The sequence below is a fragment of the Melampsora larici-populina genome (assembly GCF_000204055.1).
Source record: "Melampsora larici-populina 98AG31 unplaced genomic scaffold MELLAscaffold_24, whole genome shotgun sequence".
NCBI lineage: Eukaryota > Fungi > Basidiomycota > Pucciniomycetes > Pucciniales > Melampsoraceae > Melampsora > Melampsora laricis-populina.
Window position 1 is genome coordinate 256,739 of NW_006768788.1, and position 13,785 is coordinate 270,523.

The following is a 13,785-nucleotide window of genomic DNA, read 5'->3' on the forward strand; positions in this document are numbered from 1 at the left end:
GACTGTGAGACAATGCCACTTGAGAAGCACATATAGTGTGTTGTGTCAAGACTGTGGTAACCATACTTTTTTGCCCAGAATCTACAGCTGGCTTTTGAGAAACTGAATACAATTCCAAAAGACTTCTTTTTCAACCTGAAAAGATTTCTCAGCCTGATCAAAGACAATTTTTTATATCTTCACTACAGAAATTTATATTCTTCACTGGCTTTTACAGACTCACAGGGTCACAGGTGTGGACCTATGGATTTGGAGTTATCACCGTCTTGATATAAGAAACCATACAAGGTGTTTTTTAACATTCTTGATTTTTACAGTGCTGGAAGGTCAAACTATATAAATTTTTGAGGCCTTTTTGGTCTACTGGAAGCCCCCTCTTCTAATTGTTGGTTATCAGAACAATTGGTTTCTCTGCTGTTCTATGGGACTGGGTGAACACAGCATTGGACAAGCAGTGCAAGGAACAGCTGGAGTGCAGCTGATTAAGCTGCACTGTGAGGCACTTCAGCTCAGCAGCTGCCAGGAACACTTCAGATTTCTGACAATTTTGCAGTGTGATTTCAGCAGTGCTTCTGAAAATGTGTTTTAAAGTTTTTTTCACTGCTTTCCAGGCGCTAGGGTCATCATTCAGTGGTTCAAGTGCTTGGAACAAGGTCTTGCGCCGCAGTGAGGTCAAGGGTGCCCCAATTGTCCATTTGCATGTGCCCACCACTCCCAAATTGGTCAAACAATCCTTCAAAGCCCCTTACTTCATTCAACCACCACCCGAAGAAGTCACTCTTTCATACAAGATGCACCAATAAACATAAAAAAACTAGAAGTGATTGACCTCAACCAAACTAGAGTCAATGACACCAGTTCAACTTGATCACCACCACCCCTTTCACAAGCACCTTGTGTCATGTTATTGCCAAGCCTTGCCAAAAATGCCGCCAAAAGTGACTGACTCATTCATCCAAACAACAAAATCATTACAAGCAAGCTCATTTTTCTTCAACTTCAACATTTCCTCACTCAAAGTTAAACCAATTCTTATTGCAAGTTTAATCATCCTATTATTATCTTTCTTTATACTTTCACAAGTCCAGTGACCCCAGTTATCATCATGCCTCTTCAATCAAAACTGCCATTTTCATCTCAATCACAAACTCCTGGTGGAGGCAATCCCTCATCTATCTGCCCTCAGTGTCACCAGAAACCACCTTCAAACCCCAGAATAATCTCACCCAGCCCAGATATCAGACACAATCATTGATTGACAGCACCCCTTTGAAAACAAGACATCCAGCTGTCATCAAGCTTTGGACAAATTGGGTTCAGAGAGTGTATGTGACAAAACCACAGAGAATAAGAAAAAGGAAAAGAAGGTGGTAAACATGAGACAGAAGACCTGTCAGAAAGGGCATTATAAGCTGCCTCAGAGGCATATCACATTTCTTACAATAAACTCATACATAAAATAAAACCTATATGCAATTAACCAATTACATGCAGTGATGATATAATGAAAACATGTAATACTAAATGACATAAAAATAAACACTTGTAATCATCAATTTCATAAATAGTGCGCAAACTATCTATTTCTATCTTATTTCACATTCAGTTATTCTTTTTCTATTTTTCCTTTTCTATGTGGTATTCAATGAAGCACATCATTTAACAAATATATCACACATGTATCAAATTGGAAGATGATCCTTCATGATTTGTCTGATGTTAATCTTTCTCATAACCATGTGTAGCCTTAGTTCAAGCAACTAAATTGGATTGGGAACCCAAATTGGTAGCTGTTCATCTAAAACAGATCTCCTTGGCATGCGGTGGCTGCCAAGAAAGGATGTCTAGGGTTCATGGGCTAAACGGATAGATTATCATTGAGTGATTCTCAAGGGTGATTCAGGATTATATGGTTACACACGCTAAATTAGTAATCACATCACATCTATCTGTAAAAGATTCTTGGAGATCATCTACGGATCACAAGCTAGTTGTTCATATGATCTGCTCATTACAGCATCCTTGATGCAGTTGTTTCACACTGGCTGTGCACTTTATTCTGTTGTTCTGACAGGTATAAATCCCTTAATCTTGTCTTGATTTTTATTCATCATCCTTTTACAATAACAATCAAGCTTACATAGCTTCAACAACCAATCAAACCATCCATATCGACCTTCAAAAGCGCTTATAAGTCTCTGTTAAGCCCGTTTACAGTTGGTAGCCATGGATTTGCAGTCTTTCTGCTATTTCTCCCTCTGATTACTATTGTCAAGCACTGTCTTGCATATGTAAAACATATGTAATTAACCTGTAACAGTTATATATCAACTATTACATGATTGTTTCCTTGCTCAATAAGCTTCCTTGTTGACAAGACCACCAAGCAAAATCAAGTCAGACTATGCTGCATCTCTTATTCTAGTCATTGGTTTCAAGTTAAAACCTTTGACATATGGCTATTTTGTTCAACAGACTACAGATAGGAACCAATTCAACTTTTCTTACAAAAGAGACACCATGTGCTGATTTGGAAATTAAAAACAACAAAGTCCAACAATGAGCCAATAAATCAGACAATCAGGCCCTGCTCAACTACTTTGGGGTACCAGTTTGCAAACTGAAAGAGTTTTCCATTGAATCTCTTGTCATATATATCATGACTTGACACATTTGAGTGATCATATGTATATTTCTTTTTTATGTCTTTTATTTGCAGTATCCAGGTCTGCACCCACTCTCCTATTCATGTCTTTGGTGTTTGACTGACATGAAGAACCCAAATATTGTTTGGGTTGGCATCAGTGACTTGACAAACAACCTCAAGTGTTGCCACAATGATAATCCAGTGCTTGCTTGGTTGGTCTCAGAATGGATGTCCCGGTCAAAATGAAGCTGGCAATCAGGTCTGAAAGTGTGTCCGTTGTTGGCAGAGGTGGTACACCAGCCAGAGGTTGCCAAGAGGAATCAACCTGTGACTTTGTCATCCTTTGTCACTGTAGGACAAAGGGTGAAATTTGATAATTTGACGTTCAAGCAAATGATATGTGTTTGAATTCTCTGCAAAGCCCTTCCATGGTCTTGGGTAAATGACATATAGCTACAAGCTGTGGTGCAGTTTCTATGCCCTAATGCACAGTGGTAGAGTCAAAGTTGGGCTGCAGAAGAGGTAAAAAAATTGAACCTTTCAATTTGACAGATTACCCCAAGCTCGCGACGGTACATCTAAGTTCCATCGCGGGGGGGGTAGGGTAGCACAAGAAAGGACAGGGCCTCGGCGGTCCCAACCTATGGTCCGGGAGCCTGGGAGTCCTATTAGTCTCACTAGCAGGCAAAGGGAAAAAATTTACCACACTGTTGGAAAAAAATTTCCTCACTGCTCCTCACTCTGCCCTAGTCACCCTTTCTGAAGCTCCCTTCCTATCTCTCTATAATCTAGATCTTCTCTAGCTTCATAGAGTAGTTTTTTGTCACCCACCCTCCATCCCGGGGAAGAGAAGCCCTTCAACGGGTTCCTTGTTCTCAGCCCGGCGGGGCGGGTTTTACCTGCCCCTCCGGGACCTACCCCCACACCACCCCAGTAGGACTTAATCCTCTTAGAGCATCCACACTGGTTTGCGGTTGTTAACTTGATCACGCACGGTAACAAACCCTACTTTAAGTAAAAAATTACTTAACTCGACTAAATTCCCCACTCGTTTGCATTAGCAGTGCTGTAACTGTTACAACTTTACAGATAATGCATGTGCTCCACACGGGTCATGCAGTAAGGTAACATTTTGATTTTTCAAGTACTAATCACCTGCTTTCATCACAAGTGTTAATATGATAGAGCCACTGTCCGCTTCTTTGGAGGACTGAAGTTGCTTTCACATTCTCCATCTACATAGATCCAATACTTGTTCATCTACCTGATCAGCAATTTTGATTTAAAAGGACAAAGTCAACATGACTTTGTTCAGCAACTCAATTGATCAATTCAAGTTCAAAAACCAAACGCTTGACTACATTGATCAAGCCTTTAATGAGTCTGAATACATGCAATTATGATCTTGTGAAAATATTAAAGATTCAAAGTTAAAAAAGAAAAATCGACGATCTGAACGATCTGAACAAATCCAAACTTTTCTTAATGATTTGTATCACTTGATCTTGAAAGTCCCCCATGATTAGTCTTTGAATGTTGATTTTCTTTCATTTGAACTGTACATGCTATATGAATGTTGACATTCTACATATTCATCTGATTGGTATGAAGTCAAGTTGAATATATCTGATCGAGCTATTTTAATTAAAAAACACCAAAAATTGAAGATTGAAACAACATGAATCAGCATTGATTGTTCTTGATTTAGTTCATGTGACTGTGAGGCTTGGATTTCATCGTGTGTGGAAGGTGAATGTGGAAGGTGAAAAGGAGGTGTGGGTTGACTTTGGTGTTGGAGGTCGGGTTGAGTCTCGTTTTTGGAGTCGAAGTTGCTGTCAGCTAGTCGCGATGTGTGTTAAGTCACACGTTTCTGAGCGGCTCCGAAAACCGTTATCGCGCGGTGCGATTTACCCCCTGGTGTAACTACCGCGGGGCTAATTTTCCACCGGTGTGGAAAAGACCCCGCGGTTGCGTTAAATTTAACCTTACCGCACCCGATTTACCGCACGAGTGCGGATGCTCTTACTGTTGTGGTTACAAGGGACCTTTAGATAGGTTGCCTTCCTCGTAACACAACAACATAGCCACACATAAGGCTAGTTTTCACCATACTACGTCTACATAAAAGACGTAGGACAGCTTCCGTCTAAATATAAGACGGAAGCTTGTCATGTCCCCCATAGGTTACATAACCTACCCCCCTAGAGATGGATGAGAAATTTGTTTTCACAGAGCTGAGGGTAAGTTCTGCAATCATTTATATATCATTGGTTTGAATATTCTGATCACTCACCATATGTATACCACAGAACTTGTCATGCAAGTTTTGCCTGACACAAGATGTGTGGACAACCAAAGGTAATTTCCACAGGTTTATTGGTGGTGTGGTCACCTTTATATCAACAATAACTGGGAATCCAAAACTTGTCACCTCACCCTGAAGCTTGTGGCTTGGCAACACAAAGGTAAATGCAAACTTAACAAAGTCCAATTGTGCCTCGGATTTTTTTACAACTAGTTGTCGCCGAGGCACGAGGGACTTACACGCTTGGTTCGATTTTTGGCGTGGTGAGTTTTCAAATCTAGTAGAGGAAACCTATGATCTTGTTTTTCTGGAAACCAGCAGAGCCTTCAAGGGAGAGCAGGAATTCAGGAAACGGAGTTTGCACTTCCTTTCCCTATCAAGTCAAAGGGAGTTGAGGAGTAAGAATGTTGAGCGAGGCAGATGACAGGTTCTGGGGAAATGGCCCCATAATTCAGAAACCCAATACTATTACCGTTGGTCAGAAGGGGTGAAGTCAGGTGGGTGTGCAAACTCAAGAAACGAGATCCGGATCCTCGCGAGGCAGCCTCTTCACCTGCTGCATCTATGAGGTCCATCCATGATGGTCAAGCCATATCGTTGAACATGCAATGTGTGAATCATATGCTTTTGGGACTTCACGATGCAAGGAAAATAAAGGGCCATGTATATCGCACGGTTGATATATCGCTTAGAAATCATTGATTCGCTTCTTCAGTCTCGAACCTCACCAATACACGGAATAGGGCTGTAATTCATAGTCATCCTCATACATCGGGATCAGAAGGTATCATTCTGATGACAAGTCAAGCGGGCTTGAAGGTCCACTCTGAGCAAAAGATCGAAGGTTTGGGCCATTGTCGTTACATTACAACCAACTGAAACTTTGCATCTTTTGAACAGCCTTTGAGTCTTATGTAGGATGGTAAATACCCTTGAGGCTGTTATCAAACGATTCGCGAGAAACTCTAGTTCTTCCTTCGGAAAGAGCAACCTAAGCAAGTTTAGAAAGTCATCATCAGTTTAAATTTTGCGACAAGCCCGTTGATTGAAATTGATGGACCTTCTGTCAGACGAGCCTTTCCACCCGTAGGTTGGCAAAGGACGGTAGCGCAAGATCCGCAAAGAACTACAGTTTGGGCGTGGGAGAAGACGGTTGTGATGTTGAAGCAACCTATGAAGGACAAATATACAAATGAGCACCAATCTGAAATGATTCCAAGTTTGAATATCGGGGTACGAACCTGGACATTTAACATCCATGAAGTATGAGTTGGGGCTTTGTACAAGCCTTTTGAGCTTGTGCTTGCGACGCTCTTGCTCAGCTGAAGGGTTCAAAAGGTCGATGGCGAGGGTCTATAGGATTAAATCGAAAGAAAAGCATTCCCGATCAATATCGATGTCTTCCTGAGTGTGCTTAAGTCGTTGGTTGACATCATCTGAAAGATTTTCTTGAGATGAGGCCTGATGGCGTGGATTTCGATATTTCGATGGACCGAGTTGATGTGAATAGAATCAGAATGAGATGAACTCACCATCTTGAAGTGCGGTTGGTCGTAGTCGAAGGGAGCGGGCGAACGAGAATCAAATGATGAGTTTGAGGGGGCTGGCTAGGGGAAATAGGTCAACGAGGGGCGGTAGTATCACTGGGTGTGATTAGATTTCTGACCCGGGGCCAAGACCAGCCCTAATGCGCAGCATACTCAGAAGCGCAGCATGACTATTGTCCTGCATGACGAATGGCATGGTGACTTCAGCGACTGTCGATTTCACGACGCTTGGAACATCAAAGCTCATCGAGAAATCATAGCACCACTGTTTCAGGAAGGCTCAATTTCCATTCGAAGATCGGAAAGCGAAGGTAACCTATGTATCAGTCATTTGGACTTGGTCCTCATTCCTCAAGTTCGAGTCCTGAACTTTCAATTCTGAAGTGCTGGTGCTCTGTTGTAAAGAAGATTTTTATCACGTCAAACAGATTCCCTCTCGCGACTTGAGCGTCAAGAATCAAGACGTCAGCAGTTGAGCTTGACCCGCAGAAATCAGCTCCCTCCTTAAATGAGTCTCTCTTGAAGATGCTTGAGATGGCTTTCCTCCGGATCTGACCTCAAGGCTTCCACACCTCGTGAACAATCCAACGCTGTTCCTATGCCTGTGCCTATGCCTGTCAAGCCGGCGCAGGAGGTATTGTAAGGAAAATACATTGGTGGCCAACGGTCCATTGTGAACTTCTTTTGACAGACTTGAGTGATATGATAAATGTGAATCACGCCCTCAGTCCTTTGTTTTGGGGATGTTTCTGGGGTTGAAGATAGATAGTGGAGTGTGGTGTTTGATTGCTGCACATATTGTAATCACAGACGAGCCCGCTGCATGTTTTGGCAATGGCTGAATATGGCCGAGGTCTCGATGGGTCCAGAGGAGTTGCCGTGGTTGTGTGTTTTCATCGGTCAGGTTTGGTATTTGGGAAGGGTAAGATGTGTTGGGTTGATGACCTTGCTGAAGGGGACGTGTGCTTCGAGATAGGCAGGAGATACGAGGAGATACTCATGAAAGCTCCAATGGCCGTTTGTTTGTGCGCGCAGAGGTATAATGACTTTTGCTGGTGATCCTAATGCGATATAGCAGGATATGGCATATCTATTCCATCAACCCAGTTGGGACTCGGAGGGATAATCGGGCGGCGCTCATCCGACTGCGAGGGTAGTGATGAGACAGTGTGGAACCTCGAGGCACTCCAGGCTACTGGATTGGTCAGAACTTCGTACGATCTCGCGACTTTGATCAGAATGACCAAAGTATATCATGTAATCTTTCCTACAGATCTTGCGAGGTCGTCATGAGATTCGGTTGACAGACAATCTCATCTGCTTCTAACAATAAGAAGAGTCCTATCAATGTATCCTATCTTTTGAAGCAAAAGCATATATACATAGTCTATGCTTCATTATTACCTGATTTGATCTTCATCATCGTGAACCAAAAGTAAATTTCAATTTTTTATTTGTTCTCTCTTCTTCGTACAGAATACCATTTTCGGATGCTTGATGGAAGAATTTCTTTTTTTGACATAAGTATGTGAGCGTTGATTGAACTTCGACTTGATAATCTTTCCCTACATGAGCCTTTCATCGAAAAAGAAAGCCAGACCACATTCTTTGAGAGTGATCCAATCAACAACTTGTCAAGAAAAACACTATTTCCCTTCCTTCGTTTATTTGTCCTTCTACAATCATACTTGAAGCTGTACTGAGTTGACACATCTTCAATGCTTTGCTACTTCCATCACAGATTCATCACATCAATTTATCGTGACTTAGGCCGTCTCCATCCGACAACTGCTAAAGAACGCAGTCGATCAATTCGAAAAAAACCTGGCCTTTTCTCAACATCCGATTCTTAGGCTATCGACACTTGATCATCCGCATAACAATATCTTTATTCCAACCTTCTGACTTTGCTTGGTTGGTGGACCTTTCCACATTTCATTGTACCTGAAGGGCGGGCCGGGACCCATCCATTCGTCAACTCAGTCGCCCAGCTGACCTCATTCGGCACCGGCAGAGTCAGATCTGTAACATCAAGCTGACCAACTAATCATTGAATTTAGCTTCCGGATTCCTTTTTTCTGCCCTTCTCCAAGTTGATATCTGCTTGGCAACACACCCAAAACACTCATATCGGTCAAAGCACTTCAATCGATATCGCAATAGGACAAGCTATATAACTCTCAACGCTTTTCTTCACTGGTCTCCCTCGTTGCCCTTCTTTTCTCTTTCATTTATCTTTTCTTGTCACTTCCAATCTCACTCGCTTTAAAAATCTTATCTTACAGCGGTTGCCACCACTATATTTCCTTCTTTCGAATCTCATCTCTATCTTACTTCTTGTTGCACAATCGACTGTCACTTTTTCCTCTTCTGATTTCCAAAATTAAGCTTTTTGCTTCAATTTCTTGATTTCTTGACTTCACACTCTTCATCTCCACCAATTCCTTTGGCATCTATTCGTCTTGGAATCGAGGACTTACATCATCAATCGCGTATCAGCATCAAAGCAAAATCGAACACATAGGAAGAGAAACTCTTTTCATCTCTTTATAAATCTCTTATTTATTTCCTTCAAATGTCTTCCAATCAACTTTCAAAGATGGCCAACAACAAGAAGACAGGTTTAACGAAGACTATGAGCAGCAATATTCCAAGGGCTAAAATCAACCCGGTCAAAGTGGTCCTGCCACCTGTTGTTCGTCGTCATCCAGCATCACTACTTCCGAAAGATATGCATGATCCCGCTTTGCTCCAGTTGATCCGTCAGCCTGTGTCCCAGGCAATGATCTGTAAGTCTTAGGATGATAACTTTGCATCAAAACTGAATATTCACTTCTGATTATTTCTTCTCCTATGCCTTTCTAGCGTACATTGCCAAAGTTGCTGTGGGAGTGATCCAATGCCAATCAGGTCCTAATGATCCGATGCTTTCCCCGCCATCGACCCCAAATACGAGTGATGATGATGAATCAGATGACGATGAGTATGAAGAAAAGAGGGAACCCAGACATGGCACAATTGCTCAGATTCCAGAACCGGTGCTGCAACAGGAAGTGATTTTGGATTTACCGTCATTGGAGACCTTTATTCAATTAGTTGTAGAAAAATCTCATGTTCAAGCTCCCACATTACTATGCACGATCGTTTATCTTCAAAGATTGAGAGCCAAGTTACCAAGGATCGCCAAAGGTCTGAATTGTACTCGTCATCGAGTCTTTTTGGCTTGCTTGATTGTTGCAGCAAAGTATTTGAATGATTCGAGTCCTAAAAACAAACATTGGTGCGCTCATGCAGCATTGTTTGATGAGATCGAGGTTAACCTAATGGTAGGTCTTTGACAATCTTTCATCCTTCTTTCATTCTACGTCCTCACCCAGAGAAGATCTAATTGAACTGTGTCTTTCTTTCATCTTTCTGGCTGGCGATCTTGCAGGAGAGACAGTTGTTGTACCTTCTGGACTTTGATTTGAACATCGATGAACCAACATTACTCAGGACTTTTGCTCCTTTCCTCCATGTACCCGTCGTCCTTCCTGTCGTTCCCGTTGTTCCTGTCGTTCCTGTCGTTCCTGTCACTCCTACTTCCGTTGCATCATCGTTACCACCATCTCCACCACGGACAGTGAATGTAGTTCATATCAATCCCGAAACGACTCACTCAACGCCTAGGAATAAGAATATGTTCAAGTTCCGAGAAAAGAGTCCAGCTAGGATCCCACTCACTCCATCACCTTCACCTGTTCGACGTGGTAGTGGTACTACTTTGGCTGGAAAGATCATGGGCCACATTGGATCGAAAGTTTCACCAGCCTCTTCAACTACATCTTCGTCCTCAGCATCATCTGATCTGCTGACACCAGATAGCTGTACCACTGATGAAGAAGCGGAATATAAGATCATTCTTACCAATCGACGTCCAAGACAGACTTCGAATAGTACGGCGCATGCATACTCAAAGGGATCACCTGATCTTGCTCAAGTTGCATCAAATCTCACTCTCAAGACTCCACCTGCTAATAATTCACATTCGATTATTCCTTTGATTAAACTTTCATCTGTGGTTAAAGTTTCCAAATCTCATAATTTCCTTTCAAATCTCAGTACTACCTTTGCTGGGTTTAGGAAAGACTCACATTCCTCGAGTCATCGAGGGGGATCATCTCATTAGTTAAACCGTGTTAAAATCATACACTCTATGATTTTCTCCCTTACATCTTTCTTGTTTCTGTCTTGTTGTTGAGAATCGAACACTCGCTTTGAATCTCCATAGTGTTGATTCCTTAATTTATGGCTTTCTCTCTACCTCCAAGCTTTTTAATCGTTTGTCTGATCGGATCAAACCCAATTTCATCTCCCAACTTATCTCCTCTTCTTTGTGGTTGTTTTTGTTGTTGTTTAACGGAAGTCTTATGATGATTTAATTTTTTGATTGCCTTATGCATCCTTTCTGCTTCTCTCCCATGTTTTCCTCATTAATTTCAACGTGTTGTAATGGTCAAATTGTGTTCTTTTGTGTTTGTTATGTTTTTTTGTGTATGAAAGGTCAATTTTATTAAAGAAAAAAAATTGAAGTTTTTGAAGTTTGAAACTAGTGAATGAGACAAACCACTGGGGATTTGACTACACGATCACCCACAGCCTATCTGTTGCAGCGTATAGGAAAGTGGTATGCTTGTCACAAAAGTATTGCGCAAATTAAAACGAGAGGCCCGTTCTCACAATCATCAAACAGATTAAGCATTAAACTTCACTCAGATCCAAGGAGTCTCGCTTTTTAACATTAATTCGGTCACGCTTCATAATGTAAATTCAGGGTCTGTGTTTAACACTGCAAAATGGAAGTCTTTAATATATCAAGTAGCATTTCATCAAGTGAGTGTCATTACCATCGTTTGTTTGTTCTATTTAAGTAAGTTCATCCAATCAATCTATCATCCTCAGTAGAGATCATAATATTCTATCGTCAGTAAACATGAATCAACCAAATCCATCACCTTCTGCATCTGCATCTTCTTCGGCATCTTCATCTTTAAATCAACCTAATCCATCAACCGGTCCATCTGAATTTGTTAAAAAATTATATAATATGCTAGAAGATTCCGATTCAAAAGAGATCGTTTCTTGGTCGACTTCCAAAGATTCATTAATTGTAAAAGATCAAAATTTATTTCAAACTAAAATCTTACCACAACATTTCAAACATTCCAATTTCGCTTCATTTGTCCGTCAATTAAATAAATATGATTTTAGAAAAGTTAAGATCGATCATCATGATCAAAATCAAAACGATACTTCGTTGGTGAGTTTTATAAATTCCTTTAACTCTTTTTCTTAATTTTACCTCCAATTATCTCAACTTACCATTATATTTATTGATATCTTGATTATCGCATTTTAGAGATGGGAATTTCATCATCCTCATTTCAGAGCTGATACTTTAGCCAACCTGGATAATATTAAAAGAAAAACTTCATCCAATAGAAGATCATCTGCGAAAGTAGTGACAACACCACTGGCAGCAACAACAGTAGCACCTGTTCAACCTATCCATCATCATTCGATTGATAAACTTCAATTAGATTTAAAGAATTTGATTGAATTACATCATCAAACTGAACTTGTGGTTCAAGAATTAATTAAATCTAACACTGATTTGACTCATCAACTTTCACAATGTCATCAACTTATCTCTGATCAAGACCTACGTCTTCAACGTTTAGGTAGATAGTTTCTTTTCGATATTTTTGACTTGTGTTCGAATACAAAATCCACTTCCATCATATTCATCAACTCAACGTAACTTTTTGCTTTCATTCAGAAAATCATCAAGATGCGAAAAAGTCTACAATCGCTCAAGATCGAAATGCACGCCAGGATCATGACTTTAAGGTTTTAGAAAGCCCTACTACTATCCTTCAACCTAGTACTACCCAATCTCATCAGTTTTCACAACCCGACCAAGACGAAAGAAATTTCATTCAACTTGATCCACATTCATTGATTCAAAGCTCTTCAATATTATCTTCAAGTTCATCAAACACGTTACCGTCTCACAATTCAATATCTAATTTCCAACTGCCTTCAATCCAAGTGAGTGTTCAATTTCAAACTCAACCCAAGACAAACACAACCTGTTTCCGGAATTGCTTCATTAACACACATCTTTCTAAACCCACTTCAGGAAGCGAAGAAATGGCTTAGTCCTCCAACAGTCTTATTAGTAGAAGATGATCAGATTTATAGATCTTTAAGTGGTAGGATCTTGGAATTTATCGGTTGTAAGATGGTCACTTGTAATGATGGAATCGAAGCTGTTCAAGTCATGGCTCAACAACAATTTGATTTAGTCTTTATGGATATTTATATGCCTTTCATGGATGGTACGTCTGATGATTCCTTTCTACATTATATTTTACAAAGTCAAATGTTTTTTGATTGATTAATATTTTCTTAAATTAGGAATTTTGGCTACTAGTCTGATTAGACAATTTGATTTGTTTACTCCAATTATCTCTATGACCTCTAATTTTACTCCGACTGAAATTAATAAATATTTAGGTATAGGTAGGTTGATTCAAATTCATCTCAGTTTTTGAAAATGGGTGAGTTTATTGAGCCTGTTTTCTCTCTCTCTTTTTTGTCTTTTTTTCAACAGGTATGAATGATTGTTTACCTAAACCATTCACGAAAGAAAAAATGCTGAAGATGTTAGAAGTGAGTCTTTGATTTGTTTTAGAAAGAATGTTTTGCTTTTTCTGGAAATTGAAGTGTTTTTTTTTTGATAGAAACATTTAGTTCATCATTTGGTCGATGAGAAAGTTCAATTAGCTACCAATAAAAGATCATTAAATGAATTCCATGAGTCTTTCTCAATTTTAAATTATAAAGATGATGATCAAGATCATCAACTTCTGAAACGTTCAAAAGTTGTTTGAGTTTCTTTTGTCAAATGCTTCGAATTTGAAGGATAGAGTTGTGGAAGACTTTAAATTATATTGGGATTAGCGGTTTTTGGGAACTTGGTTCTTCATCCATCTCACAAAGGGAATCTGATTAAGAGCTGACTTTTTGGAATGTACAATATTCGTTTTTATTTTATTTGATAGTTGGATACATTTGTAATATAAAATGTATACGTAACCTGAGCTTTTTTCTTTAGCTTGTATCTCTGATAGACAATTATTTTGCTCATATTGAACCCTAAACAGGTAGATGAAAAGTATTTTCATAAGAAATCATCAACAACACATACACACAAGATGATGAGAGTGAAACTCTGGAACAGA

The 13,785-nt window shown here is 40.1% G+C and overlaps 4 protein-coding genes across 4 annotated transcripts; 2 read left to right on the top strand and 2 right to left on the bottom strand.

The window, feature by feature from the left end:
* Positions 1-5,917: 5,917 nt before the first annotated feature.
* On the bottom strand, positions 5,918-6,487 carry MELLADRAFT_87975 (uncharacterized protein; the record flags this gene model as incomplete). The annotated part of the gene is made up of 4 exons (XM_007411355.1): positions 5,918-5,943; positions 6,013-6,123; positions 6,194-6,305; positions 6,485-6,487. The coding sequence occupies 4 exons, from the start codon at positions 6,485-6,487 to the stop codon at positions 5,918-5,920; spliced, it is 252 nt and encodes an 83-aa protein (XP_007411417.1).
* Positions 6,488-9,098: 2,611 nt separating this feature from the next.
* MELLADRAFT_64088 (uncharacterized protein) lies at positions 9,099-9,755 on the top strand (the record flags this gene model as incomplete). The annotated part of the gene is made up of 3 exons (XM_007411178.1): positions 9,099-9,288; positions 9,365-9,688; positions 9,745-9,755. 3 exons carry the CDS (start codon positions 9,099-9,101, stop codon positions 9,753-9,755), a joined length of 525 nt encoding a protein of 174 aa, XP_007411240.1.
* A 753-nt stretch (positions 9,756-10,508) lies between these two features.
* On the bottom strand, positions 10,509-11,076 carry MELLADRAFT_72126 (uncharacterized protein; the record flags this gene model as incomplete). Its single annotated transcript, XM_007411354.1, has 1 exon — positions 10,509-11,076. The coding sequence occupies one exon, from the start codon at positions 10,939-10,941 to the stop codon at positions 10,780-10,782; it is 162 nt and encodes a 53-aa protein (XP_007411416.1).
* A 326-nt stretch (positions 11,077-11,402) lies between these two features.
* Positions 11,403-13,745, top strand: MELLADRAFT_78083 (uncharacterized protein; the record flags this gene model as incomplete). The annotated part of the gene is made up of 7 exons (XM_007411179.1): positions 11,403-11,798; positions 11,898-12,219; positions 12,318-12,589; positions 12,681-12,879; positions 12,959-13,063; positions 13,155-13,213; positions 13,285-13,745. The coding sequence occupies 7 exons, from the start codon at positions 11,472-11,474 to the stop codon at positions 13,432-13,434; spliced, it is 1,434 nt and encodes a 477-aa protein (XP_007411241.1).
* Between the last annotated feature and the right edge of the window lie 40 nt (positions 13,746-13,785).